The sequence below is a fragment of the Patella vulgata genome, chromosome 3, assembly GCF_932274485.2.
Source record: "Patella vulgata chromosome 3, xgPatVulg1.2, whole genome shotgun sequence".
NCBI classification, from domain to species: Eukaryota; Metazoa; Mollusca; class Gastropoda; family Patellidae; genus Patella; species Patella vulgata.
Window position 1 is genome coordinate 37,943,951 of NC_065881.2, and position 25,002 is coordinate 37,968,952.

The 25,002-nt window shown below is 36.7% G+C and overlaps 2 protein-coding genes across 2 annotated transcripts; both read right to left on the reverse strand.

Moving 5' to 3' along the window:
• Positions 1-194: 194 nt before the first annotated feature.
• On the reverse strand, positions 195-15,305 carry LOC126814465 (proteasome subunit alpha type-7). The gene is made up of 6 exons (XM_050539615.2): positions 15,148-15,305; positions 9,108-9,234; positions 4,947-5,071; positions 1,430-1,552; positions 930-1,112; positions 195-433 (listed from the first exon to the last, which is right to left on the reverse strand). Exons 1-6 carry the CDS (start codon positions 15,247-15,249, stop codon positions 344-346), a joined length of 750 nt encoding a protein of 249 aa, XP_050395572.1. The 5' UTR covers positions 15,250-15,305; the 3' UTR covers positions 195-343.
• Positions 15,306-20,300: 4,995 nt separating this feature from the next.
• LOC126815240 (cytochrome P450 1A1) lies at positions 20,301-21,782 on the reverse strand. Its single transcript, XM_050540801.1, has one exon. The coding sequence runs from the start codon at positions 21,780-21,782 to the stop codon at positions 20,301-20,303; it is 1,482 nt and encodes a 493-aa protein (XP_050396758.1).
• Between the last annotated feature and the right edge of the window lie 3,220 nt (positions 21,783-25,002).

The window sequence follows — 25,002 nt, forward strand, 5'->3', positions numbered from 1 at the left end:
AAACCATAATATCCCCGATTCAACAGATCCAGAAGAATTTAGAGTGAATATGGAACTGCTCCTAATATTAAGATATTGAAGACACCATACCATGATTAACCACTATTGATTATATTCTGGTTCTGAGGGGTGTTTTAACAGTTGATGCAACTGGTGACAGGTTACTGATAACACATTACAATATTACAAAAGAATTAAGTTTTAAATAAGAATCAGTTTTAATAATCAGTGAAACTGTACAATAACTGATTTATTTTAATACAGACAGTCAACTGATGATGTGTGATAATAAATGAGAACAAATTTTCTTTATAAGAAATTTATATTTAAACTTTGATCTGTATTATTTTTTCGGCTTTTTCTTCTCAGCTTCTTCATCCTTTTCTTTTTCAATCTCTGTAATATATTTTTCTATTTCATCTGACTCTAGCATCTGAAATGAAAATTAGTTCACAGTATCAATAGTGTCAGACTATTTTAATATAAATTTCGGATAATTACTACAATTTTGCAGCCCAAAAAACAGCTGCTAGGCAATAATGCATATGATAGCAGCTAAGTCATACTAGCAGTCAAAGGTTGTCGCAGAGTGCCAAATAAGACTAATGTAAAGATATTAATCAGCAATCTTTGAGCCTTTATCATCCTATGCACATAAACACTACTTTTTCATAATTTCCAAATCAAGCGGATGATAATCAATAGATTGCTTTCTCTTGAATATAAATTAAATGTCAACATGTTTCTGTACAGTCCTAATAATAAGCGTCAAATAATTCATTATGTATAAGGAATATAAATCAAAGTGTCTAACTGCAAATTCCAATTTTTAAACTTCTGCACAATTTGATCCACCTAAATTATCAATTGTTACTGAATTGTTATGTTTCCGGTGAAATGGCTATCTTTCTTTAATATTTCAAAAATACCTTTAATGGTTGATTTCTTTTCATTACAGCAATTTCCATATTTTTCCCCCCAGTTTGTACAACTTCAGATAATGCCTTCAATGCTAGCTTTATTGTTTCTTCTTCACTAACAGCTATTTCATCTGTGTAGTTCTTCTCTAAAAATTCTCTTACTGTCTTAGCACTTCGACCTATAGCATTTGCCTGCAAAAAATCGATACAAGGAGAACGACTTGATTAAGTAATAAACTTTTACTATTGGCGAGGGACAAAATTTAAGGAGTAATTTAATCGATAAATTCTGGCAAAACATTGCTAGTTCTCCCCATCATAGATTCTTCAGATTCTATATTATTTGGTTTTCTTATATATACACTTCCACCCTCTTAGATAGAACTAATTCGAATATTACTAGTACTTAAAAGAGAGTCATCATTGTTGAGTTTTTTTTAACACAATTATACAAAATTAATCACAGATATTTATCATGATTATTACCACTTTCAAATAATCTTTCTTACCTTCCATTCATGATAGGTACCAGAAGGATCTGTCTGATAAAGATGTGGTGTTCCGTCAATGTCAAACCCAATTAATAAAGCTGATAAACCAAATGGTCTGCGTCCATTACTCTGTGTAAATTTCTGAAATAAATAGCATATAAATTAAGAACATAAATCTTCCACTTTTCCCTAAATATAGAATGGATTGGCATGAGAGTCAGTTGGATAAAATGTTGCCTGGTACAAGTGGGAACTAAGCCTACAACCCCCATTCAGGTGCCCACGTTCAGGTGGACTATATAGGAAAAATGAAAAAGTAAAATGTATCTACCCAAAAAACAAATTTGAATCGATACCAGCATATTACACTGAGAAATTTCAAAGAATAAAGCAAGATTCTTCATGAAATAAATTTAGATCTGATAAATAATATTCTCCTGGTTACTTTTAATTGATCCTGATTCATCGTAATATTTCTGTATTGAAGATGAATTATGTAAGAGCTAAATTTGTTTATTTTAGCTTCAAATGTTATAGTATGAATGGCCAGTTCTTTATCTAAATGTTACATAATGCATCTTTAACATTGTAAAAAAATATGAACAGGTTTTTAATAACCAACATGGACAGTCTACATATCAGAACATAAAAAGTAAAAGATAGGTTGCCAGGCAACGAAACATAGACCCACAGCATCTAAATCATCCGAGCGGTCAACAAGGGTTGCCACACATTTAATCTTTTGTAGGTAATAGGGGGCATTTACAAGCCCATTTCATACAGATCAGATTATAATTTATCGTTCTTTGAGAGTTCACAAGGTGCTACAAACTGAAACAAGGGCCTTAACTCTGGAAGAAATATACAACCAGCGGCTGCCAGGCAGGATACGCCCACATTTAGCAAGAGATGGATAGAGAACAAGCTAAAAACAAAAACGATATTTTGAACAATCAGGGGCCATAATCCAGAAAGTTATGGTCTGAAATTTGCAGACCAAAAGGGACTGAATATAGAATATAAAGATTTATCAAATCGGATAAAAATTGTGACCTCTAGAGGGTCCACAACCTTTGTATTACATACTTATACACAATTTGCGTACAATACAAAGAACGGCCATTTTGTCGGTCAGTTTCATTTCGATTTTTCCGAAATTCCAATTCAACCTTCATTATGGTGGAATGGTGATATATCTAAACTGTTTTTGAAAAATTGTGACCTCTAGAGAATCCACAAGCTAAAAATGCGATTTTTCGAACAATCATGGGCCATAACCCAGGAAGTTACGTTCGGATATGTGTAATTATCAAAAGGAACCAAGATCTTTATGATAAAAACATATACATATATTTAAAGTTTCATCCAAATCGGATAAAAACTGTGGCCTCTAGAGGGCCTACAACCTTGATATACGATATTTTTACACTATTTGTGTACAAAAGGCAGCCATTATGTCAGTCAGTTTTTCTGATTTTCAAGAAATTCAAACTCAACCATCATTATTGTATAACAGTGATATATTCACATGTTTTTTTTAAATCGGATAAAAATTGTGAACTTTATAGGATCCACAAGCTAAAAACATGATTTTTCGTCCAATCAGGGGCCATAATTCAGAAAGTTACAATCTGATATGCGCGCATATCAAAATGAACCAAGATCTTTTGGGTTACAAACATGCATTTCAAGTTTCATCAAAACTGGATCAAAATTGTGACCTCTAGGAGGTCCACAACCAAGATATACCAGATGTTTACACTATTTGCGTACAAGGGGCGGCCATTTTGTCCGACAGTTTAGGTCCAATTTTCACAAAATTCAAACTCGACTATCGTTAGGGTGTAACAATGATATATTAAAACGTTTTTTTAAATCGGATAAAAAGACCACAAGCTGAGAGCGTGATTTTTCATATAATCAGGGGCCATAATTCAGGAAGTTAGGATGCGATATGCGCGAATATCAAAAGGAACCAAGATCTTTGGAATATAAACATGCATTCCAAGTTTCATCAAAATCGGATGAAAATTGTGACCTCTGGAGGGTCCACAACCTTGATATATCATATTTTACACTGTTTGCGTACACGGGGCGGCCATTTTGTCCAGCAGTTTTGGTCAGATTTTCACAAAATTCGAACTAAACCATCATTAGGGTGTAACGGTGATATACTTGAAATTTTTTTTTTTCAATCTGATAAAAATGGTGACCTCTAGAGGGACCACAAGCTAAAAACGCAATTTTTCGTACAATCAGGGGCCATAATTCTGGAAGTTACCATCCAATATGCGCGAATATCGAAAGGAACATAGATCTTTGAGCTATAAACATGCATTTCAAGTTTCATCAAAATCCGATCAAAATTGTGACCTCTAGAGTGTCCACAAGCTAAAAACGTGATTTTTTGTACAATCAGGGGCCATAATCCATGAAGTTATGGTCCGATACATGCCAATATCGAATGGAACCAAGTTTTTTGGGAGATAGACCTATATTTTAAGTTTCGTCAAAATCGGACAAAAATTGTGACCTGTAGAGTGTGCACAAACAAATTGTGAACGGACGTCTGGACGAACAGGGGCGACGACAATATACCTCCACATGAAAATGTGGGCATATAAAAATTGTTGAAATATGACAGAGTTTTTTGTTTCACTAATTTAAATAATGCATATAAATTTCATACAGATTGGATGATGACTTTTGTCGTTCGAGCGTTCACAATGTTCAAAGTGAAACAAGGTCCACAACTCTAGATGCAATTGACGGAAATTGCTGAAATTCAATAGACCTCTTCGTTTCACTAATTCAAATAACGCATATAAATTTCATACAGATCGGATGATAACTTTTGTCGCTAGAGCATCTTTGTTTCACTAATTTGATTGATGCATGCAAATTTCATACAGATCAGATGATAACTTTTGTCGTTAAAGGATGCATATAAATTTCATACAGATCGAATAACAATTTTTGTCGTTAGAGTGTTCACAAGGAGCAATAAAGTGAAACAAGGGCCATAACTCCAGAAGAAATTAACAGAAATTATTGAAATCAAATAGGTTTCTTCATCTGAGTGATGTAAACAACATCTATCAATTTCAAAACAATCAGATGATAAAATGTAGTCTGTAGACCACATTTTCATGTGGGTGCATAAAAAAAATATCTTTTTCTTAACCATGTATAATCTTGTTCAAGTTAGATTATCAAATGTAAACATACAGAGAGAGAGAGAGAGAAATGGGGTTTAACGTCCACTCAACACAAACTAGGTCATTTCGGGACAAACATATGGTTCAATTTTATTTCCATAATTCGCATGCGCGTAGGGGTCTTTAGAAGTGGGAGGAAACCGGAGGACCCAGAGAAAACCCACAAGGTTGGACAGGCGACCCTACTCCTTGTCACGTACATCCGGGGAATCGAAACCATGCCAGTTGACTCAATGACAGACTTTATGATTCAGCGCGCATGTGCTAACCATTCAGCCATCCAACCCTCCATGTAAACATACAAAGAACATACAAACCTGTTTTAGCTGTGCTATATAACGTGTAATATATTCTAATGTAACTGGATCTTCTACTGATAACTTATGACTTTGACATTCTATTCTAGCACGGTTAATCAATATTCTAGCATCGGCTGTTAATCCTAAAAAAAAAATGAAATATATAAATAAATAATTTACTTTTGAAAGAACTATCCACTACAAACAATCAACCCCCAAGAAGAGAATGAAATGGGATTGAACGCCCTACCGCCGGTGAGCAAACAGTGTGCTATGAGGGAAATTTGCCAAGACAGCAATTAATTCCAAAAGTAAAAGGTTCTTTTTTTTTTTACATGCCTCCCTGACCCATTACACAATGTTCCTTGCCATGTTATCCGTCCTGCACCACTGAAAAGGGGAAACCACACATGAAAATCCTGGGGAACTTTTTTGACCAACACGTCCAGAGCTCCCAGTCAGTGAGCCAGTGAGATATTTGTTACAAACAAAGCCATCTAATTCACCTATCAAGATGGTTCATTATTCAAAAGGATTCACAGATCGGCTCTGACCAGGATGACCAAGAATCAAAAGTGAAGTAATATAACAGTCAAATTGCCATATCATGGTGACAAACCACAAACTAACCATATAATAGAGTGGTTCAGAGGCTCCTTATAAAAACTGACCTACTTTAACTGTCTGATTGCACCTTCGAGAAATTTTCTGAAGTGAGCAAAGTTTAGTCCTGCGAACTTGAGTTTGAAGGTCGCAACAAATATACGTCACACAAGGTATTTTACAAACATGTATTGGTACATAAAGCCGAGTAAAAAATACACTCATCACGCACTTCGACTTGCGTGTTTATTTAATGGCGAACGTGAGCAAAAATTTCGATTGCATTCTTTGATTTAATTTTTGATTTGGGCGATTTCAGTACAGAGCTAGCTCGCCAAGATAAACCCATTACAACATTTTGGAATTTACTTTTATTTAGTGTTTACAACCTTTGTTTATGCGGCGCTCTCTTTATGATAGGAAATAAATATTTGCTAGCTCTAAATACGCAGAACTATTTGAGACCGGATCATAACCGAAACAAAATTTTTATTTGTAGTCTTTATTTTCCAGACACTTTTCGGTAACTTGGCGTAAATTATTTTTATAATCATAGTATCTTATTTAATCATTGTGTAGACTTAAGCCTTGATCGGCGGACTTAGTTGGGTTTTTTCTAGATCTGAGACTAGGCCCTGCAAGATGGCGTCCACCGATGAATTGCTATCCAGCATTGGACTGGACAAGTACCCCTATGATTTGTGCTTGGTAACCAAATTACCCATGGGAAAAATCACAAAATGGCTTATACTAGGCATTGTTAATAAATTCCCGACAACTACGGAGCATCGGTTTATCATAACTGCTTTACATGACGAGTGTGTGACATTTGGTGACAAACAAATTCAAAATAGACTTGCCAGACTGAAGACAAAGACTAGGAAGCTGGGTAAAAGTAAGGCTAAGTCCCAAAAATTTACAAAAGCACACAACGATTTTCTTGACACCCCATTTTTTCCAGGGATAGCTGACGAGACTTCATCAGCAGATACTAGTAAAATTAATTTCAGAGAGAGAAAGAGAAAGAGAGAGAGAGAGAGAGAGAGAGAGAGAGAGAGAGAGATGGGTTTAACGTCCACTCGACACAAAGTAGGTCATTTCGGGACCAACATATGGTTTAATTTTATTTCAATAATTTGATTGCGCGTAGGGGTCTTTAGCAGTGGGAGGAAACCGGAGGACCCGGAGAAAACCCACGAGGTTGATGAGGCGACCCTACTCCTTGTCACGTACAACCAGAGACTTGGATACGGTGGCTGATTTAGGACACGCAAAGGAAAAAAAATTTCTCGAACGGTGCGGCGCAGGGGCGGGGGATTGAATGTAAAAATCTGGCAGGATAAGTTCCTACATATAAAATAAATAATCTTGGATCAAACTAATCAGAACTGAGCTTTTAGATAAGAGGAAATGACAGTCTCTCCTAGTAAAACTCTGTAACCTCGATATATATAATTATTGATTCGTATAATAACATGCGATATACTCCCCACTTGGAAAGGGGTAAATATAACGGGAAATATTTAGTGGTGGTGATGAGCATAATACGACACAACCAACCATTAAAGATACATTATGGGAGATTAGATAACGAGTTGGCAGTTCTCACTATAATAGTTAAAGATAGGTTGCCAGGCAACGAAACATACGCCCACAGCAGCTATATCGTCCGGGCAGTCAACAAGAGTTGTCGCATATTTTTTCTTTTATAATACATTAAAATCTGATTAAGAGTAACAACTCATTAAGTAATTATCAGAAAACCATTAGAATTTGTCTGGTTTTTATAAAGTTCTGCCCCATGCTAACGTTTAGTGTACAAAACTTTTAACATCATGGATTTAGCTGTTCAAGTCATAAAGATTAATTTAAAATCAATATACTTGTTCGTCTCAAGACCTTAAACTCTGTGTATCAATCTGAAGTCATTCGGATGATAACTTTAGCCTCTAGAGTGTCACAAGATTTTTCAAAGTGATCAAGGGCCATAACTCTGGCAGCAATTATCTGAAATCGTTGAAAATCAATATGATTCTTGATCTCATGGCCTCAAACACTGTATAAATTTAAAGTCAATCGGATATTAACTTTAGCCTATAGAGCGTCCTCAAGATTTTTCAAAGTGATCAAGGGCCATAACTCTGGCAGTAATTATCCGAAATCGTTGAAAATCAATATGATTCTTGATCTCATGGCCTCAAACACTGTGTATAAATTTAAAGTCAATCGGATATTAACTTTAGCCTCTAGAGCTTCCACAAGATTTTTCAAAGTGATCAAGGGCCATAACTCTGGTAGTAATTATCGGAAATTGCTGAAAATCAATAGGCTTCTTCGTCTCATGACCTTAAACACTGTGTATAAATTTAAAGTCAATCAGATATTAACTTTAGCCTCTAGAGCGTCCACAAGATTTTTTGAAGTGATCAATGGCCATAACTCTGGCAGTAATTATCGGAAATCGCTGAAAATCAATAGGCTTCTTCGTCTCATGGCCTTAAACACTGTATATAAATTTTAAGTCAATCGGATATTAACTTTAGCCTCTAGAGTTTCCACAAGCAATTGTGGAAGCCGGACAACGGACAAACGGACGGGGACGACAACAATATACGACCACATTTCAATGTGGGCGTATAAAACTAAATAATGTAAAGACAATTTGCTGAAAATTTCAAATTGATCCACTATGAACCGAGAAATAAGCGATCGAAAGTTCCACATAGCCTCGGTCATCATTACTAAAGTCGGTAAGACAAAAATCATAAGTCTCAATTATCCATTTAATCGTTAAATCTAGAAGGAATGTTATGCAGCAAATCGGAGCATAATCCACTATAGATTGCAGGCTAGCGTTGCCATCAAGAGTTGATTATGGTCTGGATACCTTAATTAATGTCTAATTAATAGTTTATATACTGTAACATTTCAGGCCTAAAGAAAGACCCACAATAGGCAGATTTAGCTCTTGCATAATGTATGTTTAAGTGGTAATTCAAACACAAAGGATATATTTAAACTTAAATTAATCTAACATTTCACTAAAATATCCTTATTGTAGAACTTCCAATTTATTATGTAGTCATTTTCATGCTGGTTGTTTTTAATAACAGAATTTTACCGTCATATAACAGATCAAAGAATTTTTCGAGACGCATTGTCACGTATCGACTTCTATTTTTAGATTATCTGGAGCCTCAAATTGCCCAACCATATCAAAAAGCATGCAGTTCCACCTTGAAATGGGTTCAATTGATTTACGGTTTGTGCTAAATTTTATAACACAGTTTGGAGCGCAATGTAGGAGTCACATTTTTGACTTCTAAGTAGATTCTTATACGGAATTTTGGATGCAATGATAGACATTTGGACTACATATTAGAAAGTCCCATTCAAATGGTTAAATCAAATAAATATCCAACTTAGCAATAGGCTAATTGTTCATAAATGATGATTTTAATGGTAAGTCTTATCATATTTGTTAAAATAAGCCCCAAATTAAGCTTGTTTATTGGATTTTGGTTCTGTGCATGAACCACTCGTCATATAAAAAATATAAGGATTTAAACAAATTACCTGCAAATGCCAAAGCTACATGTTCATCCAATAAGGCGATCTTTCTTACTGTTCTATCTTCTTGTAATTTAGCAACAGCTTTCTTTTCTACACCAAGAACAACTATATCTTTCCCTCTTACACCAACCTAAAATATGGAGAAAATTTCAAAATGAAATGTATGAATTTCACATTATGTCTAGTTTTATTACATGCTGATCTAAATATCTTATATCAGTTCAATACCTTTGATATAAGCATTTCAAGAAGCAAATCAAATGAACAATAACCAGCTATTGAGTTTAAGAGAAGCTATTCTTTTTTGTTCAAATCACAAAAGACTATTAAATCCTTTAAATTATATTCATTATTATTTTTTTTATTATATAAATATTTTGTATTTTGGCTTGTCACATGACATTAACTTATCATAATGACGTTATTGGGGCAACAGTCATAATGGCTAGAATAACAATATTACTATATAACCAATAATGTTTATACGGTAACGTTATGTGACAAGCAGTAATAGCGATGAAAACAGTAGAAAAAGATGAAAAATATAACAAGTATTTATTTTTGTTCCATAAATTCTTCAGAAAATCTATAAATTATTGTTTTCTACATTTTTAAATGGTTTTAAAATGGGTACCACAAGAATAGACCCCCTTTAACAGTATTTGCCAGAGAACCCGAGATATAGTCAAGACACTTCAGTGCTAATGAAGCTGACTGACGTTACATGTGTAATGTAACATTCTTGTCGTATGGAGTCATATTTCTGTAACCGAAATGAAATAGGGTTTAACATCCTACTGTTCTGCTCAATCTGGGCTAATGAAGACAGGCATATGACAGGCACATTGTCCCTTGCCAGGCCCTCCGTTCTACACCACTTACAAAGGGGGACCATGCCGGAAAATCCAGAAGAACTTTCTCGGCAAATACCGGAATTGAACACAGGACCTCCAGGTTAGCAAGCCAACGTCTTTCTCACTGAGCCACCGTGGCTCCCTCTTTATAACCAAAGGGTCAAGATAAAAAGGCTTTCAGGGATACATCCCTGTCCTTTTGTACATTGACATGTTTGAAAGGCAACCATGACATGAAACACATTAAGACGTTTTTTAAAAAATCAAATTTATTTACGCAGACCCTATCCGTAACACCTCAGAAAGCACAAAAGATCAATAAAATTATCAATATAAATTATTTAAAATAATTATCCGACATCACACAGAAATATTTTTGATAAAAAAGATTTTTGAGTCCTAGTTTTCGAATACTAAATCATGTCAACGGCATGATTTAGAAATCAAGTCGTTGCATTTAACACTAAATTTCAGCACATTGATTACATCTGTTTTTAACATCGGTTGTTTTCAATTTTCATCAAAGATTTCTATCAAACATTTACAGAAATATTCGCGGAAGTAATACTTTACTCTTGCCAATTAACCAGGTATGAAATAATGAAATATATTCTTAATTGTATTTAAATGTTTCAGGAAAAAGAATTCACAGGACTCATGCTGTCGGTCGCCAAAGTCGCAACTTGCAATAAAAATATGAAAGTGGCGATTAAAAATTGATTTTAGCGACAACACTATGGGGTATTGGCAATTCTTTTTCGGAACTGGCTGAAAAATATTAGGAAATTGTTATAGCCTAGATTAACCGTTACATCGAGTGTCAATCACAATCACATGACGGCATACTATAAATTAATCAACTCACTAATTATCCGGATCATGTCAATAAGTAATACTAACCAATTGTCTTGGATTAATCATTAGTTGATTGAGAATTGCCAATGATATATATATATATATCTTTCTCAAGTCACTATTTACTCCTAATGATTAATCCAAGCGTTGATTACTTGATGTTTCGTTTCGTCTAAAAAAAAACAGCGGCTGCCAGGCAGGATACGCCCACATTTTCGAGAGGTGGATAGAGAACAAGCTAAGAAGAAAGTGATTTTTCCTACAATCAAGGTTTTTTAAATCGGATAAAAATTATGACCTCTATAGGGTCCACAAACTAAAAACGTGATTTTTTGTACAATCTGGGGCCATAATTCAGGAAGTTACAATCCGATGTGCGCGAATATCGAAAGGAACCGAGATCTTTGGGTTATAAACTTACATTTCAAGTTTAAAAAAAATCGGATAAAAATTGTGACCTCTATAGGGTCCACAAGCTAAAAACTAGATTTTTCGTACAATCAGGGGCCATAATCCATGAAGTTTCGATCCGATACATGCCAATATCGAAAGCAGCCGAGATCTTTTGGGGATAAACCTATATTTCAAGTTTCGTCAAAATCGGATAAGAATTGTGACCTGTAGAGAGTCCACAAACAATTGTGGACGAACGGACGGACAGGGGCGACGGCATAATACGTCCACATGAAAATGTGGGCGTATAAAAATGAATAAATGGAAATATTCAAAATGGCCATCAATTTTTTTCAAAGTGAAATAAATATTTTGATAGTTGAACGTGGTTTCATACGGCATGTAAAATATAGAAGCATGCCTATATAATGGATATTATTATTTCAAATTATATTATCACCATTGGTGAGAAACGTAAGAAAAAGTAAAATAGCGACAAATGGTCTGCCGTTTGCTTCATATTGTGGTGATCTGAAGCGTACGTTCATAGCCCGATCCACGTCTTCAGTTTAAACGACTTATCACTTAGTTTTCTGTTAGTAATTAATAGTTATTTACTTTAATTGTACATTTTCAAAAACTCTTTAGTTATTATGTACATTTCCATTCATATTTATATTGTTGTCTATTGGCTGCATGTGTTTATGATTGGCAGGAACTGTGGGTGTGTCTTATTCCACTTGGTTGTGTTACATGATCTTGGGTAAAAGAAACGTCAGGTTGGTATGTTACTCTGAATAGACGCATTGCAAAAAACTTGCCAAATGTTTTTATTGTATATTTGTGACCACATCTCCAACTTTACCTGAGCAATAAGGCTTCTTTGAGGTCATTGCTGGGAGAAAGTCTTGTGGACGAGCGGACCAGAAATGTGAGCCAATGGGACAGAATCTCGAGATCTGCCCCTGTCAATTCCGCCTGTTTTGCAAGAGTTGGCATAACATTTGTATAGTCTGATGCCCCATGACACACACACCAGTATATCTGGGCAGTTCACTATAACCGTCAATATGAAAGTGCTGAGATAGTATAAGAAAACAGAGGAATAGAAGAATAATGTTATAATGGAATTGAGCGCCGCAGGCACGAAAAAAATCAGATATGTAACCAAGCTTTTAATTTTTGGGACTGGGCCTGAAAATTTTATTCATTGTCATAGCAAATGGAACCAAATTCTCGCTAACGAAAGTAAGAAATGAGACATTATCTTGTGGCCTATCTGTCAATTTCGCCTGTTTTGTAATTGTTTGTTTACCTCATTAATTCATTTAGTCCGAGCGAGACCGACTGCGGTGAGTACTTTTTTTGAGACCGACTAATTTTTTGCCATGGGGGAAAACATTTCATAGAACAACATACTCACAACAGAATAAGAGTGACAAACATTTTTTCAAACATGACAAGCAGACATGGTTATTTTATACTATAGTTTTGTGTGACATATGCAATTTAGGCTCACAGATTCACTCAAATACATAGTATTTGGGATCTATTCTGGCATTGATTGTTTACCTTATTAATTCATTGAGTCGCCGATGCATAATTTTGAGACTGACTGCAGTGACTGCACTTATTTTGAGACCGACTGTTTTTCTCCCTGGGGGAAATTTTGTTCATAGACCAACATACTCACAACAGAATAAGAGTGAAACACAACATTTTTCAAACATGTTAAGATCACAAGGTTATTTTATACGAAAGTTTTGCGTGAGTAGCAAAACGTATGCAGTGAGCACTTTGATACCGACTGCTCTTATTTTGGGACCGACTGCACTGATTTTGCGACCGACTATTTTTCTTCCTGGGGGGGGGGGGCGTACCACCCCCCCACATTTACGCCCCTGAGTGCGCTACATCGATCAAGCTCTCAGACCCCACGTCATACCACATTTCACACACGTCACCGAAACAACGTTTTCCAGCATGACAATGCCCACACAACTAGAGATACTTGAGACTTTCTACAGTAGAACGGTGTCAACGTTATGCACTGACCACCCCTTAGTCCGGACTTAAACCTGATTGAACATTTTTGGGATGAAATTCAGAGGAGAGTCAGAAGACTTAATAACGCTGTACCGAGACCAAACACAGCCGATGGATTGCGCCAGGCTTTTCTGAGAGTGTGGTTACAGGTGCCAATGGCGTTCATCAATCGTCTGGTCCACTCCATGTACAGACGTTGCGCTGCTGTTATTGACACTCGCAGTGGACACACCAGATACTGATGTATAGACTGTGTACAGAATCTAAACCTTCTCGTAATGTCTTGGAATTGTGACGAATTAATCACTAATGTGTCAACATACTGTTCACAAAAAAGTGCTTTGATCCATTTAGTAAGCTGTTTTCTAGAATGATTTGATTAAAGTGTCACTCTGATTTTGAAATCGTACAGACGTTTTTTTTGCTATTCAGTATACCTTGCCTTGCACATTTCTCAGCGGAAAGGAGAAAGCCGAACGCAGACTAGAAAGTAAGAAGATTCTCCTAGACTATTTTGACCCCGACTTTGGGAGCATTGCAAATTAAACAACAATGGATTCTGCAAATGTGACGTGTGCCCTTAATGTCTCAATGATTGATTTGCCTATTTAAACAGAAATCATGACATTTATACGCCAAAGTCTATTTCTCAAACTACGGAATGAATTAACCCACTGTGGTGAATCGATTCATCGATCCTATACAGCCTGTTAACCCACAATTAAACGAATTCTTCCTCACCAATCAAGTGACCAATTTCTAATATGGTTTAGTACTGGATCGATTCAGCGGTCCCCACAGCGAAGTGACAAGTAGATACAAATTATACTATTTTACCCCAAATCAGAACTATTATCTAAGAGTAAGAAATGTAGGGGTGATGATTTTCCGTGATCGCGGAAAAAACGCGGAAATCGCGGAATTTGAAATCTCACACGGAAAAACCGATATTTGCTGATAGATACTTAACACAAACTCAAAACAATTTTGCAGTTATCCAAGTATTTCATCTTTTTATTCATAAAAATCGGAAATATTGAATGATATCGCGTGGTTTTGTTTCTGTCTATTTTAGTATTTAGCTACTTTCATTTCATCATTTAGGAATCATAATTTTACTCGAAACGAAAACCCTTCTTTCATGTATCCCTGTATACAATTACTCTGTAGTTGAACTTGAATTAAACATTGTAATGTATATATATGTCTTAAAAAAAACTTTTGTCACTTCATAAAAGTAAAAATCGTTTCATTTACTTCTTATTTTACTGCCGGGCTCATGACTCGTGTTTATCCGCATTAACCACGTGACATCACAAATATGCTGTAGCCTTGTGAATCCATCCCTTATTCTCGAAAAACGGTAGTAACTACGAAGATGTCTGGATAAATCGCAACTACAACTAGCAGCTGGGAAAAATGGCTTCGTCTGCTGAAAAGATGAAACGAGCTCACAAGATGTAATTTTCTGTTATTTAATTCGGGAAACAGGTTTAAACAAGTCATTCACAATTCTACATTTGTTATCACTGGTTTAAAATGATCCGTTTTGTAATAAAAGGCATTTTAAGATGTTTTATTCATTTATTCATAAAATAACATTTTATCTCGAAAAACGGAATATGGTCAGCTCTGAAACGGAAAATAACGGAATTTAATTAACCAATAAGTCGTGTTTGCAAAGTCGAAGACTGTGGATGATAGGCCTACTGGGTTAAAAACTTAGCTACTTTAATACTAGAACTATTTTATTTGTCTGTTCGCTGTGCTTCACTTTGATTGTTTATCATGACTTAGCAATTACGAACAATTTCAGTCACGACTACGTCTACAGTAGGCTACAGACAATGAGAACCGTGACAATACCAGAAATAAGTATACGAATATGTTCTTACAGCTGTCGACCCTTTCTTGACAGCTTCTTGTGCATATTCAACCTGAAAAAGGTGTCCATCGGGAGAAAATACTGTGATAGCACGATCGTATCTTGCACTCATGTTGAAATTTTAACCGGAAGTAGATTCATAGTTGTGCAGGCCAGCAGAAAATTAATACCCCGCATAGAGTTACAAATAGTATAACACACTGATCCGCAGTGAATATTCGCTTGGCTGCTACAATCACTGATGAGGATGACATCGATGCGACTTAATGACTACAAAATATTAACTTTTTTCTTTCGACAAATTAAATTCTGAAACATTTTTTTTTAGTATTAGAAAAATAAATAAAGGGGTTTGAAGTATATCTTGATAAAAAATATTCCATATTTAGCGTAAATAGGTACAGAAAATAGTACGCGGAGGCGTAAAATGGGTAAAACGATATAATTCTGCCCGTACCAGTTCATATTACTACGTTCGATGTAAACAACGCACGTGTGACCATCAATTTGACGTTTTTTTCTGTTTGTTTACTCTGAATTCTTTCAGAAGTACATTTTTTACCGTCTAATCTGATTGACCGGCTCGTGTTTGTTTTAAAACAACAAAAAAAGCCACAGAAGTAATCTTTTTTGGCGTTATCGATGCCATCTTGCTTTGTTGGTAAACATTGTGATGTGACGTCACCCTTCGAACTACAGCGGTCTGACCCTTTAAAGGTCAGTCATAAATCTGTGATACCATTTTGTCTGCGATATCACCTCGGTGGAAGCGGACGTAAAATACAACTAACAACAACGATACCATTGACCACGTTCACAGAGTAAAAATACTCTGTGCCACGCTCTTATTCTAAAACACTCAAACAGTAAAATCAATGACCTGTTTGAGTGAAATTATTTTCTGCCGATTTTTAAATTATTTCTAACGCCAGATGATAAACCATGTGGATTCTTAAATATCCACTAGTTTTGTTTAGTTTTACTTTAGGTGGTCAACAAATCATCAATATACCGAAACAAACCGAAATAACACCGGGAGTGTGGGAGTTACCGAAATGATAATACCGAATAATTAAACAGGTTTTAAAACGCCGTGTTTATGTATTTATCAAACTATGTATTCTATAATAGCATATGTTCACATCTCCAAACATAGGCATACGAGAATACGGGGAAAAAGGGTACAGTGAAAGTGTAAAAAAGAATTTTATTTCAACAATAAAGTGCCCGAAATCTAATAAAACACTAATTTTACTTTTCTTTTAATTGAATACCACTAATTTGTACTGAATTGACTATAGATTAAAACATTTTTCGGTCAGCGACTATTATTTGTGAATGTAGCTGCAACAGTCTGATTGGATAGTTGTAATTCAAGTCGGTTACAAAACCATTGGACAACTTTGGAGTTGCTTAACTCACCGGCTAGAATTAAATTTTCAAAATTTTCTCCTGGAGGGTGAAGCCCCCACACCCCGCGACGATTGATTGGTTCTTTGGGATTCAGGTTAGCCAGATAGGCTCTACTGGACCACATTGAAGTTGATGTATTCACGGGCTGCAATAGCAGGAAAACGCTTTTGCGGCATTTTTAATTTTTCTTTTTGCGGCCGTCAAATATTCCAAGACCGGCGCCACTGTCTGTAAACCCGAAATTTTTTCGGGTATTTCGGGTTCTGCCACTCTGTCATCGTACGCCTATTAACATTGTGGAAGATAATTTTTTGCTCTAAACTATTTAAACAGTTATAAATACTTTTATACATCTGAGAATTGGTACACACTTCAGTGCACGCTTCATCACCATCTTTCACTGGATCACTATAATCATCGGAGATCCGGGTTCCATTCATCCAGTTGTTGGTATAGATAAAGTTCCCCGAGATTTGTGCATTTGCAGAACGTGATACATCTCATCGAATGTCTCTAAAATATATTTTATCACATTGAAAAAATTGAACATTGTCATGAAAAATTAAATTTCGGACAAAATTGTAATAACAGCACCCTTCCTAAAAGTTTGTTTGTTTTTTGTTCAACTTTGTTAGAATGTTCCATATTCTTAATAAATGTATTATATTATTGAAGAAATATTATGACGATCATCTTTAGAACGGCAACACTGCTGTCACTGTACCTCGATGTATATTAAAACTGCCACGTTTACCAACAGCTCCTTGAATAGTGCCGTGTCTACCGGGTGTTTGTAAGGAGGGGAAATTCCTAGCATTGCTTCTCGTGATAGTGGCGAAAAAAGAAGGACCCGAGACGAAAAACCGATGTCCGTTTTCATAAGTCTGGTTGGTGCTGAAAAGTGGGTTTACTCGCTATCTTCAGACCTACGATCGTTTGGTTTTGCGCCTCCTGAGACAGCTACTTAAATCCCACTGGGCAGGTGTGTTTTGCAAAACTAAAAGGCGGGTAGGCCTGCCCATATGGACTAAAATTTGAGAGCCCAGTTTGCCGCGCGCGAGCTTTATAGGGCGCGATGCGCGCTAGTGGGTGATCCTTGAGTTCTATCCCAATTTACCCGAGCCCACCCTGTTGTTGGAGGAAAATATAATTAACCACATAGACCGGACCTATCCCTTAAATATAAGAAATAGGGGATATTGAAATACAAATACCTATGCAGGTTGTGATAGGTAAATAGTCATGGACACTTAAATTGGCATGCTTTGAGAGTATGTTCACAGATGAACTTATCGCCCCAACAGAACCACTGCGCTTCACATGCGACACGCAATAGCGCCATACACGTGGGATGGGTTGATTGTCAAATTTAACACTTCAAAGAAGGGTTGATGAAAACTGCCGAGTGCTGATTTATCCTATCCATGTTTGCTTTCCTTTCGGTTCTTGCAAAATATTTACTGTTTAGCGTATCTTTGTTTAGTGTGTTACGTTTAATTTGTAATGAGACGTTTTCAACATGATGAACGTCTACGCGCTATTGGCATGCTTCAAATGGATTCTATATGGAAGTCTATAAATACCATTCATAATTTCTACTATTCGCCTCTTCAAAACACGAAAGTCGAAAAGTAGAAGTTACGACAAAATGTGAGGCGACAACACGGTATACAAGCCAAAATCAACTCGAAAATAGGAAATTAAGAAATAACACACAGCGATAATAGCGCCCCTCGTTTTTTCCTAATTATTATTTTCGACTTGCATTTTGGCTTGTATACCGTTGTTGACTTTCGACTTAGTCATATTTTTGTATTTATTGATGTCAACACACCACACACCACGCTATTAGCGACTTTCCGCCTCGGAAGTTGTTGTAGTCTCAGTTTTCCAGGTCGCATTTGAATACGTGCTATCAGGGTTCACACTGTATTTCATTATTTTCCGTCAAAATGGATAATAATTTTTATATAAAAAAAATGTTCATATTTTTTTCCGCCAACTGGGATATTTTATCTGCCAAAAATGTCACCTTAGGTTACAACAATTTAATTTATTATATAGGCCTATTATAAAACAAATTTCCCGTACCGATATATACAATATACAACAACATACATGGGGATTGGGTGGTCTAGTGGTTTAACACGTGCGCGTGAAATCACAAGGTCTGACATTGATTCAAGTGGTGTGGTTTCGATTCACCGCTTAAACATGACAAGAGAGTAGGATCGCTTGTCCAACCTTGTGGGTTTTCTCCGGATACCCCAGCTTCTATCCAGCTAAAGACCCCTACGTGCAAACGAATTATTGAAATGATTTAGTTTGCAACGAGTGGATGTTAAGCCAGTCTGGAGGGCGGGTGTTCGATCCCTGCATTGGCCGAGAAAGTTCATCCAGATTTTCCGGCGGATTCCCCGCCAAAATGCAACTCGAAAAGTAGAAATTAGGAAATAAACACACACGCTATTAGCGACCTATCATTTTGGCTTACTGTCGTACTCCTATTTTCGAGTTGATTTTGGCTTGTATACCGTGTTGTCGCCTCACATTTTGTCGTAACTTCTACTTTTCGACTTTTCGACTTTCAAGTTTTGAAGAGGCGAAAAGTAGAAATTATGAATGGTAGTTATAGGCTTCCATAGTTCTACACAGCGAGCAGAAGCCAACATGCTTAATGTGGCACAGTCTGTGATCAGCAGACTGTGGAACCGGCAGAGGTGTAGCCGTGAAATATATATGGGGGTGGGGGGTCCGCAAATGAAATTATATAAAATGTTGACAATCTGTGACGCCGGAGGCACGAGACTGTGCAGCAGCCGATGTAGCGCAATAGGGAGAGTGTGGGAGGGTCACCCTCTCACTGGGGGGGGGGGGGCAGTAACCAACTTAATGTGTCACAGTCTGGAGGGGGGGGGGGGGCACCTACATAAAGCGTTTTTAAAGTTTCAATCTTCTGTAAACACTGTTTTTGGTATATTTTACGGGGTTACTAAAACATCACACCAATACAGTGTTTATCATGTTTAGGGGTGGGGGTGCCGTATGCATATTGGGATATGTACATGTAGAGGTTTTATACAGATAGAATCTAAACTAATCCTAATAATTGTTGTAATAAATAAATAGGAGTTAGGGCCTACTATGTAAAAACAATTTTTTTTTATTATTTTTTTGCGGGGGGGGGGCTGAATATACTTGGACCCCCCCCCCCCCCCCCACGAAAAATAATTGGGGGGGGGGGGTCAGACCCCCGCCTCGCCCCCCCATGTGTGACGCCCATGGGAACCGGTACTAACAAACACACAATGTCGATGATAGACCTCGTTCAGGTCGTCCTAGAGCCACTACGCAAGCCCAGGATCGATACATTCGTACACGGGTCCTGAGAAATCGAGGACAAACGACCAATCAGCTTTCTGTACACTTATACCAAGTTACAGGAATTCGAGTTACACCCCAAACGATTAGAAATCGACTACATGCAGCCCATTTGCATGCGCGACGACCGCGTGTTGTGCCTCCATTAACTCGCCAGCACATGGCAAACAGACGTCAATGGTGTAGGCAGCGTAGAAATTGGGGTAATCGTTGATGGGCGCGTGTAATGTTCTCAAATGAGCCCAGATTTACTCTGGATTTCACGACAGCAGTGCATTTCCACAGTTTTGTATTGTTTCTGAATATCCCTTACTTTTTTTGAAGAGTATATATAAAAAAACAACCGAGAAAAAAAAACTCGTTACATCTTTATATTCTTTTTGTTACAATCGAGCTGAAATTAATTGGCTTAAGTGTCAAGCCATATTTACTGTCCACAATAACATTGTCTTCTGGTACTTGGGAAAACTTTAAACGTTGCATTAGCGTAGCAAAGAACAAAAACATCTCCATCTTAGCTAGCTGCTCCCCAGGGCACTTTCGTCTACCAGCCCCAAAGGGCAAAAAGTTATCCAGCTTGGCACGGTCGATTTCACCTTCGATGGTTAAGAATCGATGAGGGTCGAACTTCTTTGGTTCTGAAAAAATTGTCTCGTCGTGGCTCACTGACCACATATTAACAAATACCAGTGTCTTATCTGGTATAAAATAGCCTTGAAACTGCGTATCTCTAGTTGTACTGTGCGGCAAGGCAAACGGGAAAATACAGGAAATGCGAATCGTCTCCAACAGACAAGCCTCGGTAAACGGAAGTTTTTCCATATCGTCCAGTTCAGGTGAACGTAATAAACCAACATTAGTCCTAATCTCCCCGTGAACCATTTCCTGTATTTGTGGGTTGGTCATCATGTATAAAACACACCACTGTAACGTACTAGCAATTGTATCAAATCCAGCTCCGATCAGTTCTTGTACTGTTGTCAATATATGTTCATCTGTCAAACCAACAGCTTCTTTCTCCTCGTTGGGAGTCTCGTCTACTGCTTGGATTAAGCAATCAGTAACGTCTCGTGTGTAAAACGGATCGTATGTGTCCAAATGTTCTTGTCTTTTCTTATTGCAGAACTGGTTCATGGAATCTAAAATTCCTAGAAATCTATTAAAGGATCGTCGAGTCAGATGTCTCATCCATGGCATGATGTCAACGGGGTTACCAGCTCCAGCGAAAGCCATAAATTCGTCATTCATTTTGACTAAATGGAGAAAATCAGGATCGTCTCTCTTGTAACGTTGACCAAAACATATAGCACAAATAATACTTCCCACAGATAGATAGATTTCTGTATGAGGATCTATAGGATTGTTGCCATTTTGCAGCAAGTTGTTAGCCAAGACATTAGCTTCCTGACAGATTGATTCTTCAATAGGGTTATTTTTCTTGTTGATAAACATTGCCAGAGCATTCTGAGCCAGTCGTCGATGCATCTTCCATCTTGGACCGTAGTCACCGAATCCCATACTGTTGCCATTAGCGATGAATTTGAAGGAATAAAAATCTGGTCTACCCGCGAAATCTTCAGCTCTTTTTACCAAGGCAGCTCGAATTGTCTGAAGTCCACTGAGGACAATTGTTTCGCGACTCCCCATTTTAATGGCATACACATCACCGTAAGTTTTACGAAACCTGGTCAACGTTTCGTGAGGTTTTTTGCCCAGCTGCAAAAGGTTACCTATGACAGGCCATCCCTTTGGACCGGGGGCATCGGTATTTTTGCCATTCGATTTGTAAGATTTTATCCATAGTCCGAGGATAAATGCCACCAATATTACAGTCAAGGGCGAGAGATACATGGAACTCTCAAATTCCATTGTACATGTATATCACAAATTTTCAGAAAACACGCACAGCTTACTTCAACTCGGTTACAATCTATCCGTCAATATAACTCCCTCGTAGCTTCCAGAAACGTGAAGTATTTTTTATTTGTAAAGGATAAACGTTGATCGAACAAGACTGAATGTTCTACGATTGAGTTCAGTAGAGTTTTACATTAACTATTCCCTATGATTTGAAAAGAGGTACTGCTTAGAAATGACATGAAATCGGTTTTAACGTCCTACTGTTCTGCTCCGAGTACTGCTTAGAAGACAGACACGTTCACATAACAACACTCCGTGAGAACACATGCCGTAAACTGACCACCGTCCAATCAGCTCAGATTGTCTTGATAACCTTGTGGGCGTCATTGTTTTGTTACGAATACCGCGTAAATTTTGACTGTTTGGGGTCAAGGAGATGATGTGTTATTTAACTTTAACTTTTCCCTGGGGGCAATTCGGTGTTTTACACTCAACTAATTCCTGCCTAAACAGTATCGGAGAACCGTAATACTACTAAATGATTATATTGTTAGCTATCTATTTAATTTCAGAGTTAAACAAAAAATATCCCCGAGGGCCTTTAACATGCAAAATCTAATACGCGGTGCGTTTTTGCCCATTCCGATTACTCTTTGTAGCCGCCCTAACGACACATACGTATTCCGATCTTTCGATAATAACGGGAAATCCAGGTATGCACATGTGAAATCATGGTTATTTTTTGGACAAAACTGTTCACCATGATAGCATATACAGCCACAAATTGTTGTAAGTATTGTAATTGTCCAATACATCTCACTAATATCTAAATATATGTACTAAAAATTTACAGAATAAACAATGACAGCTATCGTTGCCAAATGGGTCTTTTAAATAGTACAGGTGAAATATGAAAGTCCCCAGTAACTGCCAGGGTCGATTATCTCGTAGGTCCCTGGCCTGCTCCCCAACAACCCACCTGTAATAGTAACTGCATATACTGTAATATATATTATGCAGACTGAGAAGAAGATAGCTTTGACATCACGGTAAAAAAATTATAATGACATCAACACAATATGCACCACACCAACGAACTCCTCGGTGACAAGTGGTATCGCGTTTACCAAAACAGATACACATTGTCTGCCTCGCATGGACATGTTTATCTCGTACACATCGCATAATCATTAATAATATATAACCAATTTAACAACATTATTGGTAACAAAAATAATTGTTTATTTGTGAATATTTGTAATATTTATAATTATCTTTATTTAATAGAATACAACATGTAACAAAACCATTATATAATAAACACACCGTGATATCCTGTCACCTTTGATTAGATTAGTCCATGGCCTTTGAAAAGAACAATCTGTTTATTTTGGTATGACGTTTGCCTGTTCCAAGTAATGGTTGTCTTGAGATCAATTAGTTTAACTTGCCGATGAATAGGGTTTATTATTACTGGACATGTAGATTGTGTAATATTATTCTATGGAAAACGCCAATTTATAATACTGATGGAATTTGATTTTTGCTCCTAACATAATTAACATGCCTAATTTAATCAACGAACAGAATCAGCTGATGCATCCATCGACTCGTATTGTTGTATGTGGGGGGCGTCGTCTATATCGATGTTGAGCGTATTATAATTTCCATTTTTATAATATTTTCTTGTTACAGGATAAGATGGGGAGGGATTCCATACATCGGGGTCTTCCAAGTGTTGATGTAAAAACTTTTTCCATTGGTTCTTTTTGTAAACATGAAGAATAATGGCACCAATGAGTCCACCAACGACAATCAAACAAACAATTATACCAATTATCAGTGGTGTATTATCAATTCCAGTCGTAGTAGATGTCGCATTTGCTGTAATAAAAACAAAAAAGCATGCTTTTTAATTAAGATTCACCAAGGTAATAGTCTAAAAATAAAATTGTTTCCAATTATATACATTTTGTCTGAACGTGGAATATCCCTGAAAAAAATCCGCATGAATGTTCCCTTCTCAGAAATGCCCTAAAACGGGCTTTTGTTTTTTTTCTGGTTAACGTCTACCATTAAAAAAATTTCATTTCATTACGTGCATCACGGAACACGTAGTTCACCTTTTAGCCTTGTCTAATATAGTATCGATGAAAGAAAAATGTTGTTTTCATCACGAGTTATTTCCTTTTCAAAGGGGTAATTTTATGGGCCTATGCGTTCACTAGTCGGGTGTTATGAAAATGTAACCAGGATCTTTATAATATATAAATACTCATATAAGATGATCTTTTAGAGGCATTTAGTAACTGGATAGAGCAATAAACTAAAACACATACTTGTGGAAGAACAATTACTGATTTATTTGGGCGACGTTTCGAAGAGTATTCTCTCAACGTTGCTTAAAAACGTTGAGAGAATACTCTTGGAAACGTCGCCCAAATAAATCAGTAATTGTTCTTCCATAAGTATGTGTTATAGTTTATTACTCATATAAGATATTAACAACTGGGGGGGGGGCTTATATACCAGGTATAATATTACCAAAACAATATTGGTAGTAGTTGTCTCTACCAAAACAGATTATAAGTGCAAGGATAAATGCAAGGTTGGCAAATCAATAATTAAAAGAAGAAGACTCGGCCATCAACATAATACGCGTTTGCACTAAAGTCAACAAACACAAAAATTACCCTAGGCTACTGAGTAATTTCTAACTAAAGGGCATTACGATATGGAAGGGTATCGCTGCCAATATTAAATGCTCTGCGACAATGTCGTTTCCATTGATAATAAGTACAAAGTCCTAATACCGATAACGATAAAGTCAAAATACCTCTAAGGCAAGAGTTAAATGTAAAACGTCAAATGTTAAAGGACAATATTGGTGTCAGTCATTATCACACATGTGATAGAACTGGTTAAACACATCCCAAATATAATTTTAACACAGAGATCATTGCTACGATAGCTGAGTAATACAGATTTCCTGAATTGGAAGTGACGAACGCCAAAGGAAAACAGCAGTCATCCCTCTATATATAACTGAGTGATGTGACGAGTGATAAAAGATACATGGCCAAATTTCTGCACACTAATAATTCCTTCGAAGACCAAAAGTTGTTATATGGGACTGTAAGAGGATACCTGACAATTCAATAAAGTAATTGAATGCCATTAGATAAGAGAACACGAGAAAAATAGAAATAGT